At 38.3% G+C, this 15,998-nt stretch overlaps 1 protein-coding gene across 1 annotated transcript in view; it reads left to right on the top strand.

Annotated features, from left to right (window-relative positions):
- LOC142402517 (uncharacterized) overlaps positions 1-15,998 on the top strand; it is a 62,660-nt gene that overhangs the window by 10,690 nt on the left and 35,972 nt on the right. Inside the window, exons 3-8 of the mRNA XM_075488050.1 lie at positions 6,904-6,965; positions 11,425-11,520; positions 11,620-11,697; positions 11,909-12,001; positions 14,077-14,279; positions 14,691-14,890. Of these exons, the coding sequence (XP_075344165.1) occupies positions 6,904-6,965; positions 11,425-11,520; positions 11,620-11,697; positions 11,909-12,001; positions 14,077-14,279; positions 14,691-14,890 (732 nt within the window). The remainder of the gene's footprint in view (positions 1-6,903; positions 6,966-11,424; positions 11,521-11,619; positions 11,698-11,908; positions 12,002-14,076; positions 14,280-14,690; positions 14,891-15,998) is intronic.

The following is a 15,998-nucleotide window of genomic DNA, read 5'->3' as shown; positions in this document are numbered from 1 at the left end:
ATTGTTTCTTGAAAAGCAAAATGGCAAGGCTTTTCTCTGATGACTGGGCTGCAGAAGTAGAAATAATTTGTTTGAAACAACTAATCAGAATCCAATCAAACATCTTGAACAGACAGTTGGTTCGTAAAGTATTAGTTGTTGTTGGGAGACATTTCTTTTTGTTTGGTTATAATCAATAACCTTTCCATCTTACTTCATGTCAAGTCAAGTCACCCCGCCCTGATTTGTATTTAGTTTTGATTTTGTACTTGAATTAGAATCTCTCCCATATAAAACAGCTGGACACAATCTCTCCACAAAAAAAAAGAGCAAAACCAGCTGTATAGAAGTCCTCTCCACACTGGCTCCCTGTAAAATTTAGAATCAATTAAAAATGTACAAAGCCTTCAGTAGCCAAACCCCATGTTATCTGAAAGATCTAATTATTTCGGACCAACCCACAAGAGTGCTTGGTCCTCAGAATGTTGGCCTGCTCGTTGTTCTCCTGAATGGGAAGCAGAGTTTTTAGCTTTCAGCCTCTCTTGTGGAGTTTGCCTCCAGTCTGACTACGAATCATGAACAACTTCTCTGCTATTTAAACAAAAGAAAAATACTTACCTTTTTGAAAAAATTTTTTATCTCATGCACTGATATTTTATGTTACTTGCTTTAAATGTTCATTCAGTCTTTTTCATATGTCTAACATGTTTTTTTGTTGTTATTCTTTGACTTTTGCTTGATGGTATTAGCACTTACTGCATTTTGCAAACTGCTTATATAAGTGTTGCTAACTTTTATTCTTTTTTTTTGTGCTTGTGTCTTTCAAGTCTTTGTTTTGCTCTGTAAAGCACTTTACGTTACACTTGTGTTTGAAAGAACAATCTGCTAATATATATGAAGCTGAGTTGAGATTCACTCCACTCACTAGTAAAACCATGGTGATCATCGCCAACATGATGAACTAAAATAATCTTCTTTTCAAACCATGACGTCATAGTGGCTGTCTCTATTCATTTGATAGAGTCTATAATTCCTCCTAAAATAGTTTTTAATGTTATTCAAAGCTTGATTCTGTTTGAAATTTTGTGCTGATTTTGCATAACCAACTGCAAAGAAATGTATTATTATTTGAAACAAACCTTGCGTCAGTGCATATGATGTACTATAAAGCATTACATATGTCTTTAAATTTTCCTTTTCTAAATAGCTCCCTCTGTGGTTGGTTGCTTGTGTGCAGGAATTTCAGTAGGTTCTATAAGAAATCCAAAGTTTAACTTTAAACCAATTTGAATTTGACCTTTATTTCCAGCTTATGTAGTATGAGGAAGTACTTATTATGCTTCTGCAGGACTAACTTGTTTTTAATGTCATGTTTGGGCAGGCCACTGTGAGTCAGTATTAAAGGAGGCGGAGGCCAGATAATCTCACCTGCTGCCCTGCAGGCTGAACATGTAGAATGTTTGCTGGTTAGGCGAGAATCAGTTTATTTCTTCTTCACTTTAGTTTTTTTCTTCATCAGTTCTGCTGCAACCACGGACCTGCTGCATTTCTAGTCAGTGTGCTAAACCATGTGTTTCCACAAAAACAAAGTTTGCTTTAAGTTGATGTTCATCGGCGTTTACAGATGAATTGTGACAATACTGCTAAGTCAGCATGAGTCGTTATATCAGGGGTGAGTTTTTTTTATTGTCTTACTTTATTTTGAAATGTATTAATATAGAACAAAAAGTTAACATGTTGAATTAAGTTTGAATTAAACATTCTACTCAAGGGAGCTACAGAGTGTCTAAGAATCAAATATCCAATGGAGGTTTTTCTCTCCTTTGAATGAATTTTTCTAACCAAGTTATATATGAACACACTTCTAGAAATCATGTCAGGAAATCACATTACGTGAGTAGATTTGTGAGCATATGCTTAAATGACGTCTTGCTTCCCCTTAGAAAAGATTGCTTGAAATAGACAATCTTGCTTAGAAGCAACCTTTTACAGTTACGGTGGAGGGCAATCAAAACACAGAGTGAGTTGACTTGGTTTAACTTGGTTTGTGAAACACTGAAAACATCATAGCCCTGACAGCAGAGAACAATTGGGGCATTTTTAGAGGTTGTCAGTATCCAGTGTGAGTTGTTGGCTGAAGTGAATCGGAACATGTATGAGCAGTAAAAAACACAGCTCCCAGGAGGAGCTAAGTGCTGCTCATTAGTTTGAATAATGGAAGTCGTGATTTACAAGCTCTTGGTTGTTAGAGAACTTCTTTTCATCGTTATAAACCACGTCAAGAGGAATTACTTTTAGAACTTTATAAAAGCTGTGAAAATACATGCATATGGCAGTGTGTGAGGGAGCCTGCGTTTTTATTTGTGTGTAGAGCTGTGCAGCTGTACAGTGTCCCTGAACAGGTTTTAAAGCATGTGATTACAGTGACAGAGACAGTTTGAGTTAATTGTTCTTGCAAAGCCTCAGATATGCCACAGCTGTATAATTACTTCATCCTCTCTATATATGTATATATAGGCTATAACCTGTATAACAGCATCAGTTGTTTATTGGTTGTTTCACAACAGGGCACCTCTGGCTTTAGTCCCATTGCAATTTAGTCCTGCATGATAACTCATATTTCTTTAATTGTAGTTTAGTATCATTTGGATTGTATAGCCCGCTTTAATCAGGTACACTAAGATACAGAGGGTAGGGAGTTGATTTTCTCTGCATGATGACCCAAAAGACAAAATCCCTTCTAATCACACATCTTCAAGACAAACGTATATGTATATATATATATGTTGTATATATAATCTTAATTAAAGAGTTCATGAGTTTGTGACAAAGTATCCTTATGTCCTGGCTAATTTCTGCAGCGACAGCAAACAGAACAGCTGTAAATGCCAAAAGAGTAAGGGAGAAGGTTTGAGTACTAAAACTTTGGGTCTGCCTGGAGCTCTCCCGCTTAATTCTTGACCTGATTTATATTAGTCCACCGAAGCAAATTTCTGGTCCTAACAGTACATTTTGCCGCAGGCAGAGCAGCTAGCAGTCTGGGATATCACAGCATTAAAAGATTTAGCTGCAGATTCATTAAGACGAGCAAATTAGTGTCTGGTCTCAAATCATAAAGCACTGAAGGAAAAGTCCAGTTCTGCAGATAATCTCAATCTAAAGCTGCACTTAGCTACAAACACAGGAGCAGCTAGCTAATTTCAATAATCACCAAAGCAGTCCTCCAGGAGCAGCGCAGATCAGCAAAGCAGACGTTGATAATCAGGAGCCTGTAGTTCACACTGGCACAAGTGTAGCTTTATCTTGTCACAATGCAGGACAAATTATGAACCTTATTGCCCATTCAGTTAAAAAATATTAAGATGCGCTTTTTACCATAGTTAAAAAAATAATGCATGATTGGTCTACTTTGATGAATAAAGTATCTATATCCATAAGACTTCCCTTATCAATTTAATTACATTCAAATTTGCTGTTTTTATCTTTAATGGCTTGAGCAGGGCTGCATCGTGGTGTTTGGTGATTAGCATTGTCGCTTCACAGCAAGAGGTTCGAATCCTTTCTGGGCCTTTCTGTGTGGAGTTTGTTCTCCCTGAGTACACATGGGTTCTCTCCGGGTACTCCAGCTTCTTCCAACCGTCGAAAAACATGCATGTTAGGTTAATTGGTGATTCTAAATTGACCCTTAGAGTGAGCATAGTTGTTTGCATGGTTGTTTGTCTTGTCTGTGTGACCCTGTGATGAACTGGCAACCTGTCCATGGGGTACCCCATCTCACACCCAATGGCAGCTGGGATAGTTTACAGCGCCCCCACGTTCCTGAATTAGATTAAGCGAGTAGGGAAATGGATAGATGGATCGAACAACAAGTGAGGAAGAGTCGTTAACCCATAAACCATCCAACAAGTGTAAGATGTTTTCTGCACTATTGCGGTGTAAAGTGCCATATATCATGAGAAAATCTATGGTGGTTTTCATTCGATTGAAAGAATAGCCTGTTACTGTATAATGAACACACTGAGGACAATCAATGCCTATAACAGGCAACGTATTAAAAAAAAGATATCGATGTGCCTACAAATACAGTATATACCCACAGTTTGCTGTTGTATAACTCACATGAGACCGGATGGGACGTAAACATTCCTCATACAGTGATATCAGAGAATAGCCAGCCTTCTTAGATTTTTACTGAGAACTCACTTGAATCTATGGGAGCCACCATGTTGTGTCCACGGGCTGTAATGGCAAACCAGAGTTAGTGTTGCAAGAAATCGCACAGCCTTCTTCTTCTGTGTATATACTAAGGCACCTGTAAACATGCCTGTCGAGAAATGATACATGACATACCCATTTCTTTTCGAAGTTGAATAAAAACTCAGGATTTCTACATCGGCACACAAGATGTAGCACAGATTTACAGTTGTCTTGACAGTGATGAGTCTAGGGAGAAAATATCCGACAAAGAGCAGCATTTCTGTGGTCTGGGTAGAGCCATTACTTGAGGCATAACTTTATTTTAAAGTATCAACAATTTGATACTTTACGCAACATGAAAGAAGCCAGTAATAATCAACAGGCAACAGAACCAATGGAGTCAAGTTTTTCTTTTTCTTCCTCTCATTGTCAGCCAGTAGGCTTGAAAAAATAGAAGGAAAGAAAGAAAGAAAGTAAAGAACATAATTAATCTTATATATGAATAGACACATGCACCTTGTCTGGTAAAACTCTGCTGCATAGTAGTGATTATTTCTGAAGAACAAATTTACCAAAAGCGCCACTAACAGGACGCAGACAAATCAAATCTGATTGGCCGCCTTAGGGGGCAGAACTTCACTGTCGGTCAATCCCAATTGGCTTAGAACAAAAGCTGAAGCTAAACCAATGACAATGAGAAAAAAGAATAAAGCAAAACTGAAAAGATAAAAACAAATAAATTACATTATAAAAAAGAGAAAGAAAATAATCAAGAAAAAAACTAAAGAATTTACGTACAATAAATAGCTATTTGTTTATTTTGATTTTCATATAAATACACACACAAATAGATAAACAAATGTGAAAAAATTAAAATGCTTCTCAATTCTTCCTTTATTTTTTATCATACGTCTTTCAAGTTGTATTTATTCTTCTTATTTGTCTCTACAATTAGTTGTTCATGTCTGTGCATTTTTCCTCTTTTACTTCATTATTCTTTACATAGTTATTCTTTTTTGTGGCACTCCTATTGTTCCATACATGTCAGGCACAAACATTAAGACAGGCCTTTTTATTTTTGGTGAATAATGGTTTAAATAATTGAAAATAATATTTTTTAAAGAAAGTGTACTTATTTTATTTTTTTCAAGTTTTGTAAATCACTCCGCTAGAATGATCCCGATACTCTCTTCCCCAAATGCTTTTAATCCGAAGAAAAAGCTTTTATAAATTCACATACCACAAATGTAGACGCACAGATCACAAAATTACACCAGCAGTCTTTTAAACAGTCGCAAAGCATTTTTTAGATCTGCCTTTGAAGACATTTGCTGCTCCCAACTGGCTTTGTGTAATGCAGCTTATGTGTTTACTGTGTGTAGCGCTGTGCAGTGGTATGTGAGGACAGATGGGAAACGCATGTGGAGACTTAAGTTAATGCCAGGTGTAAAGGGCCTGTGGGTGTCGAGATGGGAGTAACTCTGTTTTTTTTGTTTGTTTGTTGTTTAGAAACACTAAGATGACTCATATCCACCATTACAGAAAAAAACATTTAATTCTGGTGACTGCGTTTCTTTGTGAAACTACATTTCAGTTATACTCTGATTTCCAGAACTGTTATGTAGCTTCGTAATGCACATCTTTTGTTGATTTTGCTGATTTTATTCTGAGGATCTTTGTTGTTCAGGCAAGGCACTGGACATGCAAGTCTCTTTGTGATAATTATGTCATTATGTCATGTTCTTTGGATTTTTTGTCTATTGATATTCTATGTTCTAGTTTTGGTTTGATCACCTCGGTTCTTTGCCTTGGTTTAGCATTCTTTTTTTTTTTGTCAGTTGTTAAAATTATTTCCTCACCTGCCATTCATTTTGTAATCACTCCTCTGTATATATCCTTCTGGTTTTCATTTTTCCCTTGTCGGATCATTGTCTGATGGTTAATCTCCATGTTTCTAGTCTCTGTGGCCCCCCCCATGTGTTTTGAGTTAGTTTTTTCCCGGTGATTCTGTGTTCTCAGACTCTCAAACTCTAGTGATCAACTCCCCACTGTTTGCATTTGGGTCCCCTTCCTCCATAGTGCGTGATACATTAAGAATTAAGGAACATGTAGAACTCAATTAAGAAAAACTGATTGTCCAAAACCTGGATGTTAAGTTACAAAACCCCTTAATTGCCTTCTAGTTTTTTATTCCTTTTTGATTCTGTTGAGTAAGCCTGAATATTCTAAGGTCCTTGGTTGACTGGAACAGGGACAGTGTTGCCCTTTAGAGTGACTGAGGAATCAGTATCATCAACAGTATCAACAAAAGTCAATGAAATATGTTCATATAAGGGTGGTTCAGTGGGATGGTTGGTTGATTATGGTTTGGGACAGTAATGGGTCGACAGTTCCCCCCTCAGCTGTCGTCTTATTCTCAGCACAAGTCGACTTTCTGCTTCACTTACGTAAACAGTTTAGTGTTATATGTGAAGATATGTGAGAGTTAAAACTCAACAAGAAAACAACCATATTTTTACCATTTCTACTATGAGATAATTGCATTTAAATTATTGTTGCTATGTCTAAAAGAAACCAATTTGATTACAGATGACTTGTCATTAAGAAGTTATTTAGCTTGTGTGTACAGAGAGGATAGCATTGTTCATCCTGCACATGGTCCCTGTTGTCTTTACCAATTTTTGTGTGATTTTCAGTAGTTACGTGAATGTGTTTCTTCTTCAACAGTGGAACAAGAGCAAATTCAGAAGAGGACTTTCACCAACTGGGTCAATGCTCAGCTGGCAAAGGTAAGACTGCCCTGTATTTCAGACTTTAAACTGTCTTGTTATTGATTGATGTGCTTGATGAAAGGATAATTTTTTGTTTGCAATAACTGACATATTTATCTTATTCACATCAATCTTTTTATGACAGTATATTCAACAGATTTTCTGTGGGGAATGGAATATTAAACATTCATTACAAATATCTTGTCCAAATATAATGATTTCCACATTGGAATTTTCATTTCCTACACTGAGGTGATGCAGGTGACCAATAAAATGCAGACCAGCAGGAAAATGTCAGGACACAATTTACTTTCATATTCCTCTTCTGTTTCAAATGGCTCAGAATCATGTATGTTATTCTCCAGACACCACATAGATAAATGCTTAATGGTCAGTTGTTAGACATCTGAATATGAATTGAATTATACCCACCTTTATTTTCAGCCACTTGTGTTTTTTAATGTCAGCATTTGCATGTTATAGATGAAAAGATGTAAATATTAAGACTTTATTATGACTAATAACAAAGGAGATATGCTTAATGTTTGTTCATGAATTTAACTAAAAAAAGGAAACTAGAAAAACATACAAAACACTTAATTGAATAAGAGGATTTAACAAGTCAGCAGCTTGTATATATTACAACATCATGACCTGAATTTGGCCACAAAAAAAGAGAGAAAAAAAAAAATGAACACAGACTTGCTTTAAACTTTGCTGAAACTCACATGAGTCAGCACACAACTCTCAGCTCCCTTTCTGTCTTCAGCTAGTGATCAGCCATGAATGTGACAGTGGGGTGGTGGTGGTGGGGTGTTCCGTGTACATAAATATAGCATTGAAGGACAAGGTTCACAGCACACAGACCGACAGCAACAGACGGCCACCACCTCCCTTTCCTCTACCACTGCCATGCTAACTCAATCCACCTACCAGAGGTCAAGCAATCTTGGCCATGGTGGTAACTTTACCATTCCAACAAATGGTTGAGATTGTTGTTTATCTTGTTGTGGCTTACACTTACAATACATTTTTTTTACAATACATTTACGTTATCTTTGTAGGACCTTGGTGTCCACTCGTGTCCTGTATGAAATGTAAAAATCAACAAACATGCTTATTTCACAACACCTGGGGGAGTTTAAAGCACAGCAAATTTCCTTTGAAAACCATTTTCTAGGTTTCTGATTGAAAAAGTAAATGAACCACTTTAAACTGATCATTTCTGATTTCAAAACTTGAACAAATGACAACACCTTCATTTGCTGGCTATTGTAAGAGTGCCCCAGTCAATGTTTTAGTCTTTTAGTCTAAATCTCTGTTACAGGTCAAATACACTCTATATAGTAGAACTATATGTGTTACTAAAAAGTGGACTAAAGATCTGTATGAGGAAAGAAAATTGCTAAATTGCGGCCTGTCAAATGCTAATATTAAAGTACAATGATATTCATTGTCGAAAGAGAATTTCCCATCTTTGAAACATCTTGTAGGGCATATAAAAGCACTCCTTGTTTTTGGCTCTAAAATCTTTTAATTAATTGGTTCCGATCAGATGTCACAAGGCACAAGCTATCAACCAAGATATGCAAGCAAGATTCCTGAGGCTGTGTGCAAAACGCATTTCTGTCCTAATTTTCCAGCAGATTGATCAGACTGGAGATTGTCTCGGGAATTTTTTTTCAACACCACTACGAAGGTCCTACACGTGTTACACCATTTCTGGTACATACAGTACCAGTCCCAAATTTAGAAAGATCTTAAGTTTTTCCTTATTTATATAGTAACACTTTGGATATTACCATGAAAGCACACATTTGAAATCATATGGTAAACATAAAAGTGTCAAAAAAAATATCCTTTTAATCTTTTAGATTCTTTTATGACAGGTTTGCACACATTTGGTATTTGCACAAACAGCTTCTTGATGTTATCACGATGAATACTTTTCCACAGCCTTGTCGGTGCTCTGTAGTCCAACTCATCCCAAATCGTCTAAAATGGTCAGGCATAGTAATTGTAGCTAGATGACCAGATGTCAGCAATACTTCACTCTCCATGTTTTTTAAATCTATATATAAACCTTATATGTTCTAAAAATCTGTTTTGGGTAATAATGGTCTCACAAAGTGAAAACTAAATGGGATGGCCTGACACTATGTAATGCACTGGTAGCGATGCTGGTTGAATATGGTTCCAATTTTAAATGATAGCGTCCCTACCAAAACAACCCCTGACCATTACACTTTCTCCCCCATGCTTTACAGTGAGAACCACACATGCTGATACCATTCTTTCCCCACTGTGGGATCAATAAAGTCTATCTTATCTTATCTTTCTCTTCTTCTGCATCTCACAAAGACACATTTTATAATTGACCAACAATTTTTATTTAGGATGATGATGCATATGTGTTTCTTTTTACCTTGTCAAGAAATAAAATAGATTAAAATAGACTAATTATCAGCATACCACCTGACACCACTTTTTCAGATCACATCAGATGGCCTCAAACCTTTGTTTACCACATGATTACACGAGTGTTAGCTTATCATTTGGAGGTCTTCAGTTTAAGTCTACATTGTACAACATCAGTGTTGGTCAAGTTACTTTTAAAAAGTAATTAGTTACAGTGACTAGTTACTGCTCCCAAAAAGTAATTGAGTAAGTAACTCAGTTACCACATTGTAAAAGTAATTAGTTACTCAGCAAAGTAACTGCGGCGTTATTTTTTATGTTCTATAACGCTGTTCTATAACATCTTTAAAATCAAATATGTTTATATTAACTGATTGAAGAATAAAAACACTATATACAGTCATTTAGAACATTCAGTGTTTATTTGAACTCAATAGATTGCAGCCTGCCATGTGGTGCATAGAAATAAAAACATAAATATTGAATATAAAATGGTGATGGTGGTCACCTGTTTCTGACCCGAAAAATGGAGTGTTGTTTCTTTTCGAGTGGCTCCGTCTCCTTCGTTGGGGCTCACGCTAGCTGCCTTTGGGCTTGGGGTTGGGTTAGCAGCTGCAGAAGCAACAAGTGCTTCATATTCGCATGGGTTGATGTAAGGTGCTTCATTAGTTTTGAGTTACTTGAGGCAGACTTGGATAAAGTTTTTTTGCCTGGGCATAGCGTGCATGTTACATACACATTCTTGCCTTTTATCTCCACGAGTGAGAAGTAGTACCGGTACTTCCAGTTAGAGAACGCTACCTTTGAACTTCCCTGGCTTGTCGCCATTGTCGCTGTCTTGTGTGTGTTTAGTAGTAGCATCAGCGCGTGCAGTGAGACAGCGTGAGCAGGTCATCCGCCCACACAGCCAATCATCATCGCGTTTGCAACGGTGTCATCATCCCCACCCCTGCTCTCTCCAGGCAGCATGAAGCTGATGTGTAGCCGAAAGCCCACAACCAAATTGTAGTAACGCGCCACTTTATATTCTCAGTAACGATAACGGCGTTGTAACGATGGGAAAAGTAATTAATTAGATTACTCCGTTACTGGAAAAATAACGCCGTTAGTAACGCCGTTAAACTTAAACGCCGTTACTCCCAACACTGTACAACATAGTAAAATAATATATATAATAATAATAATAATAGTAACGATAAATCCTGAAAGAATGTGCCTGAACTTTTGACTAATTATTTTTGTTATGAGTAGCATGTCTTATTATTAGCACATTCAATATTTTCATTCAGCAGTAAATTCAATGAAATACAAATTTAACAAATTTTACTTTTAACTGTAAAATTTGTTAAACTGCCTCCCCATGAGCTGTCACCTTACCGTGGTGGGGGGGTTTGCGTGCCCCAATGAGTCTGGGAGCTATGTTGTCTGGGGCTTTAAGCCCCTGGTAGGGTCACCCATGGCAAACAGATCCTAGATGAGGGACCAGACAAAGAACAGCTCATAAAACCTGGCTGCTTCACGCTGGTTTGTTTGAGGAAGGCGGGGGTGGGGATTCCCAATGACGTAGCGGGGAGTGTGCTTCGGCTGTGTTTTCCGCACCAGAAACTAGTTCCCAAACCGACATGAGCAAACCAAGCCTTCCGTGTTGATTTACACAGTCATTTGCACTCGATGTGAAAGTACACCACTCACACAGTAATTAGAAGGTAAATCAAGTAAATTAATTCACATTGGGCGAAATATTTCGATTGGCGACGCTGGCGAAGCTAGCATGTATGTATTACGCGCAATCAAGCAGTGGTCAGTGCTGTGAGATTCGGAGAATGCCTGGGTCGCCAGGAAAACGCTCCCACACACTTATTTATGTCTCGGGAATGCGGGGATACACTTAATTTGGCCTGGGGGTGGCATATCCCTTTAAGGTTTATGTATGGAAGTACCTAGACTTGGCATATGGTGTCAGATTGTTGAGAAAATGAAAATCCTATAATATACTTAGTTAATGAGCAATTTGTTGTAGATTTGAAAAAAAAAAAATGTAATCTATGTGTTGTGACAGAGGAGGCCACCATGCATGGTATTGGATCTGTTCAATGATTTTCGAGATGGCTCCAAACTGTTGGACCTGCTGGAGGTGATGAGTGGCCAGCGCTTTGTGAGTTCCATTTCTTCATCTTCTGCTCCACACCTAAACATACTGTCCAGCTGACATCCAACAGATAAGAGGATTCAATTCACTGGTTGTGTTTTTCAGAGTCGGGAGAGAGGCAGGGGAATGTTTCAGCACAGAAGCAACATTGAGAAAGCACTCTCCTTTCTTCAAAAGAAATCGGTAAGTAAAATGGACAATTTCAAGCAACAACTTTATCATTGGAACTTTTCTGCCACCATTGAACAAACAAGAAAGACGACACATTTTCAAATGTTTTAAACAGTAGCATGAAATTACCCAAAAAGTGGTACTACACCATAACACTGATGTTTGATCTTGGCTAAAAAACAACCAAACAAAACCAAAAACTGTACTTCTGCTTTCTTCTAAGATCAAACTAGTCAACATAAACATTCCTGACATTATTGATGGTAAACCTTCCATCATCCTTGGCCTCATATGGACGATCATTCTTCAGTATCATGTGAGTTCATTTTTAAGAATGAAGTTTCTCCTCTTTCTCTTTGATGTCTTCTTTGTTTTGTATCACATATTACACTTATTTTGTATATTCCTGCTTCCGTTTTTAATCTCCTAATTATCAAAACACAACAAGAGCTGTCAATTTCTGGGGTCCGTTTCACGTAGCAGGTTCAACCAACTCTGAGTCTATTCCTGATCTCTGAGTTGATCTACTCTGAGATAGAAAACTCTGAGTTTTCGGTTCCAGAAACACTGATTTGAGTGAGGTTAATCAACTCTGAGTAAGTTCACCTTGAGTTTAGCGCGTGCACCACAACTTTAAAAAGCCAGCATCAATGGAGCCCGATTCGACGAGTCACCTTGGCAACGGGGAAGAGGAGGGGCTACGTTTTTCCCCAACCTCGAATTGGAAATCTTAATGCGCTCATACGGCGAGTTTCAATACGTTTTTAGAAATAAGTGCAACACCGCTGCAGCAGCAGCAAAAGTGTAAGTTTAGATGTAGTCCTTTGCAATCACAATATTACAGGGAAACTGCTTGAATGGTAGCCCATTCATTTATTTCATTTAGGTGCAATCCCGGGGGAGAAGCGCTCTTGGCAGCAGTTTAAGATGAAATATAAAAACATTGTTCAAACAGGTGAGACCTCGGCATGGAGGTACCTCATTTTGATCATGTTTTATACTATAAAGTAAATATTAAGTGGCTATTTGACTGTGCAGTTATTTTATTCCCAACATAATGCTGTTTTCACACACATAAACTATGTCTTCTCATCTATACCATCCATCCATCCATTATCTATACCGCTGAATCCGTCAGTCGGGTCGCGGGGGGGCTGGAGCCTATCCCAGCGGTCAATGGGCAAGAGGCGGGGTACACCCTGGACAGGCCGCCAGTCCATCACAGGGCCACATAGAGACAAACGAGACAACCAACCATGCACACTCACAGTCACTCCTAAGGACAATTTAGAGTCATCATCTATATCATGTTCTGTTAAATAATTAAGCCTATTTAAACTAACACAGACTTCTACTGAGCCAACAGAAAGAAGGCAGATGCCTGTAAAACGGGTGGTGCCCAGCACCGCCACCTCTAACGGGAGGGCAGTGGCTGAGGGAATCCACCCCCAAGACACGAGTGTCTTTATAAAATATAATAGGCCTATATATGTATTTTTAAAGCCTATTCATACAAATATTTATTTGTCTTTTATGTCTTTTTTTCTTTTGTCCCAACACATTCTGATGGTGCTGCTCAAAAAGATAATTGTCTGTAAATGCAAAAATCTATGCACGGTCTGATAACCATCTCCCGACGAATATTTATTTCTCTGCGCAATAATGCTGCACCTTCATCCACGGGATCATTGTCAAAAGGACATGTTTGTGAAAAAAGTCGCCTCCTACTGTGCCTAATGGACTTCTAGAAGTAGAAGAACTCGCTCTGCTGACTGAATGAATGAGGAAATCAAAAGGCGTGTGTGGCTGAAAGAGGGCGGAGACAGAAAGAAACTCAAGGTTTTTTGAATAAAACCTGGTCCCGACCAGGTTCGGTTCAGAGAGTCTGTTACTACGGTAACTGACCGTGAGGTTAAGTTACCTCTCTTTGTGAAACAGGCTAGAGTTACCCCTCTTTCTCGGGGTTGAGTTACCTCCCTTTGTGAAACAGGCTAGAGTTACCCCTCTTTCTCGGGGTTGAGTTACCTCCCTTTGTGAAACGGAAAACTCAGGGTTTCCCTCATTTCAGGGTTAACCTACTCAGAGTTTTCACTAAACCTGCTACGTGAAACGGACCTCTGGTCTGCGTAAATTTGAACAGAATTCAGAAAAAGATTGAAACCACATGAAATTGTAAAAGTGGGCATACTTGTTTAAGTTTAGTTTCTCAGAATGATTTTCTATGGCAGAATGTCGCATTGGTTTCTTGCCATTTTGCGTAGTTAAGTTTCTTTTTGTTGATGACACAATTTTTTTCTTATCTTCTTTCCCTCTGTTCCATTTGTTCATATGTTTGATTGGTGTTAATTGGTGGTAACATATGAAATAAAACTGTTGTATGGTTTTCCCCAGATTGAGGAGTTGGCCAGCTGCCTTTCATTTGACTCCCGTCAGTCCTCCATGGAGTCTTTGGCCAGTCTGGACACGCGCTCCACACTCTCGAGCCGCTCAGCGAGCAGCAGCCCTGTTCCTCCTAAAGGCTCACCACTACATAACCGCTTTAGGGTCTCCGCCAAGAAGGCCCTGTTGCTCTGGGTGCGGGAGCAGTGCCACAAGTAAGAGCCTGGTCAGCTGCTTAGTGTAGAGAAGCAAGGAAGAATCTAAATGTACAATCTTGTGTTCATTAGGCATTTCATATTACAGCCACATTATATAACAATACCGTTATCGCGAGAATGTACTGAGAAGCCTTTCACAATTGCTGCTATCATTTTTCTGGGCCAAGTAAGTTATGTCTCACCTTAGCACTCTGTTATTCCCGGGTCTATATCCTTTCTATATTTATTCAGAAATCTTCAATTTATTGATAAATTTGTCAGTTTCTGATTGACAAAATAAAAAGTCAAATTCTTCTTAAGCTTTTCTGAAATGTGAGATCTTCAATGTCACCAAACTGACAAGTGAGCTTTGCATATGAATAAGAGTAATATTGATTGCATATATTTAAAATGATTTTGTTTTCTCAGAGCGGGCTGTTCAATAAATGTAAAAGAGTTTAAGGCCAGCTGGAGGAGTGGAGTGGTCTTCCTGGCAATCCTACACGCTCTGCGGCCTGACCTGGTGGATCTGTCCAGAGCCAGGACCAGAAGCAATAAGCAAAACCTGGAAGAAGCCTTCCGCATCGCAGAGAAAGAACTGAGGATCCCCAGACTGCTGGAGCCTGATGGTGAGTAACAAAATTTTATAAAAGGCCACCAGTTCTTAATAGTAAGAAAACTTCTTTTTTCCCACCTAATATGTGTCAGTAAACAGTAAAAGTTGGATAATATCAATTTTTTCTAACCTTAAACAGGCATTCATTCTTCTTAACCATACCAAGAGACTTTTGAGCATAAAAGCAACCAAAGAAAAGTTTAAAGATAAGGAGGAAGAACTTAAGTGAAAGAACTTACCACTAAGTGAAAGTGCATAGTGTCTAAATCGGAGGTTAGAGCAGGATGTTTAGATCCTTTTACCGCAAAGTTAAATAGTTGACATGACACTTGGATTAGATCTGACCAAAGCCAGACTTTTGAAATGCATGTAAACATGTTGACCAAAATCTTACAAAATAGAGCTTCTCAAAACCAGGGTAATGCGCCCAGATAATGCGGTTGGGTATCAAATCACTCCTACATTTATGCCTTCAGTGACAGTCAAATGGGTTCTGTACATGTTTCAGAGTTACATCTTTAGCATCTTTCTGTAAAAGTCAGTAAAGTCTAAAGGTAGTTTTATACAGCCAAATTCCCAATAAAGTTGCTCTAATTCATAGTTTTCAGTTTCTTTTGTCAGGCTAAACGTGTCAGAAATCGGGACAGAAAACCGGATCAATAAAACTACGTGTGAACTCACATTCACTCAAAGTATTTCCAGACTGTAGCTCTGCTCTAATAACATCCTTATCTTGTAACTGTGGCATCATCTGACAAAATCACCAATCAAGTCACTGAAATACAACATAAGTGCAGTAAATTTGGCTGTACTACATGTACGATGATCCTCCACGGAGAAAGTTGGAAGCAGCAGAATGTATTGAACATTTTCTCACACAGTCCACAGTGTTCCAACGTTTGTTAATACCTTGATTTTGCTCCTGTGTGTGTATATTTGGCCAAAGATGCTGGTCCAGTTAAATTAGCCAAGTTGAGCTGTAACCGTAGCTTGACTGAACCGTGCATGACCGCGAGTCATATCCAAGGTAAAAAAAGAATCATTGAAACAAGAGAGCAAGCTCATTTAGAGCCACTGTGTAGGGGGGGTTCTACCTCTTAATAAAAGATGAAGTTAACAAC

Source organism: Odontesthes bonariensis, chromosome 17, assembly GCF_027942865.1.
Source record: "Odontesthes bonariensis isolate fOdoBon6 chromosome 17, fOdoBon6.hap1, whole genome shotgun sequence".
NCBI classification, from domain to species: domain Eukaryota; kingdom Metazoa; phylum Chordata; class Actinopteri; order Atheriniformes; family Atherinopsidae; genus Odontesthes; species Odontesthes bonariensis.
Note: the sequence above shows the minus strand (reverse complement) of the source record. Positions and strands in the feature narration are given on the sequence as shown.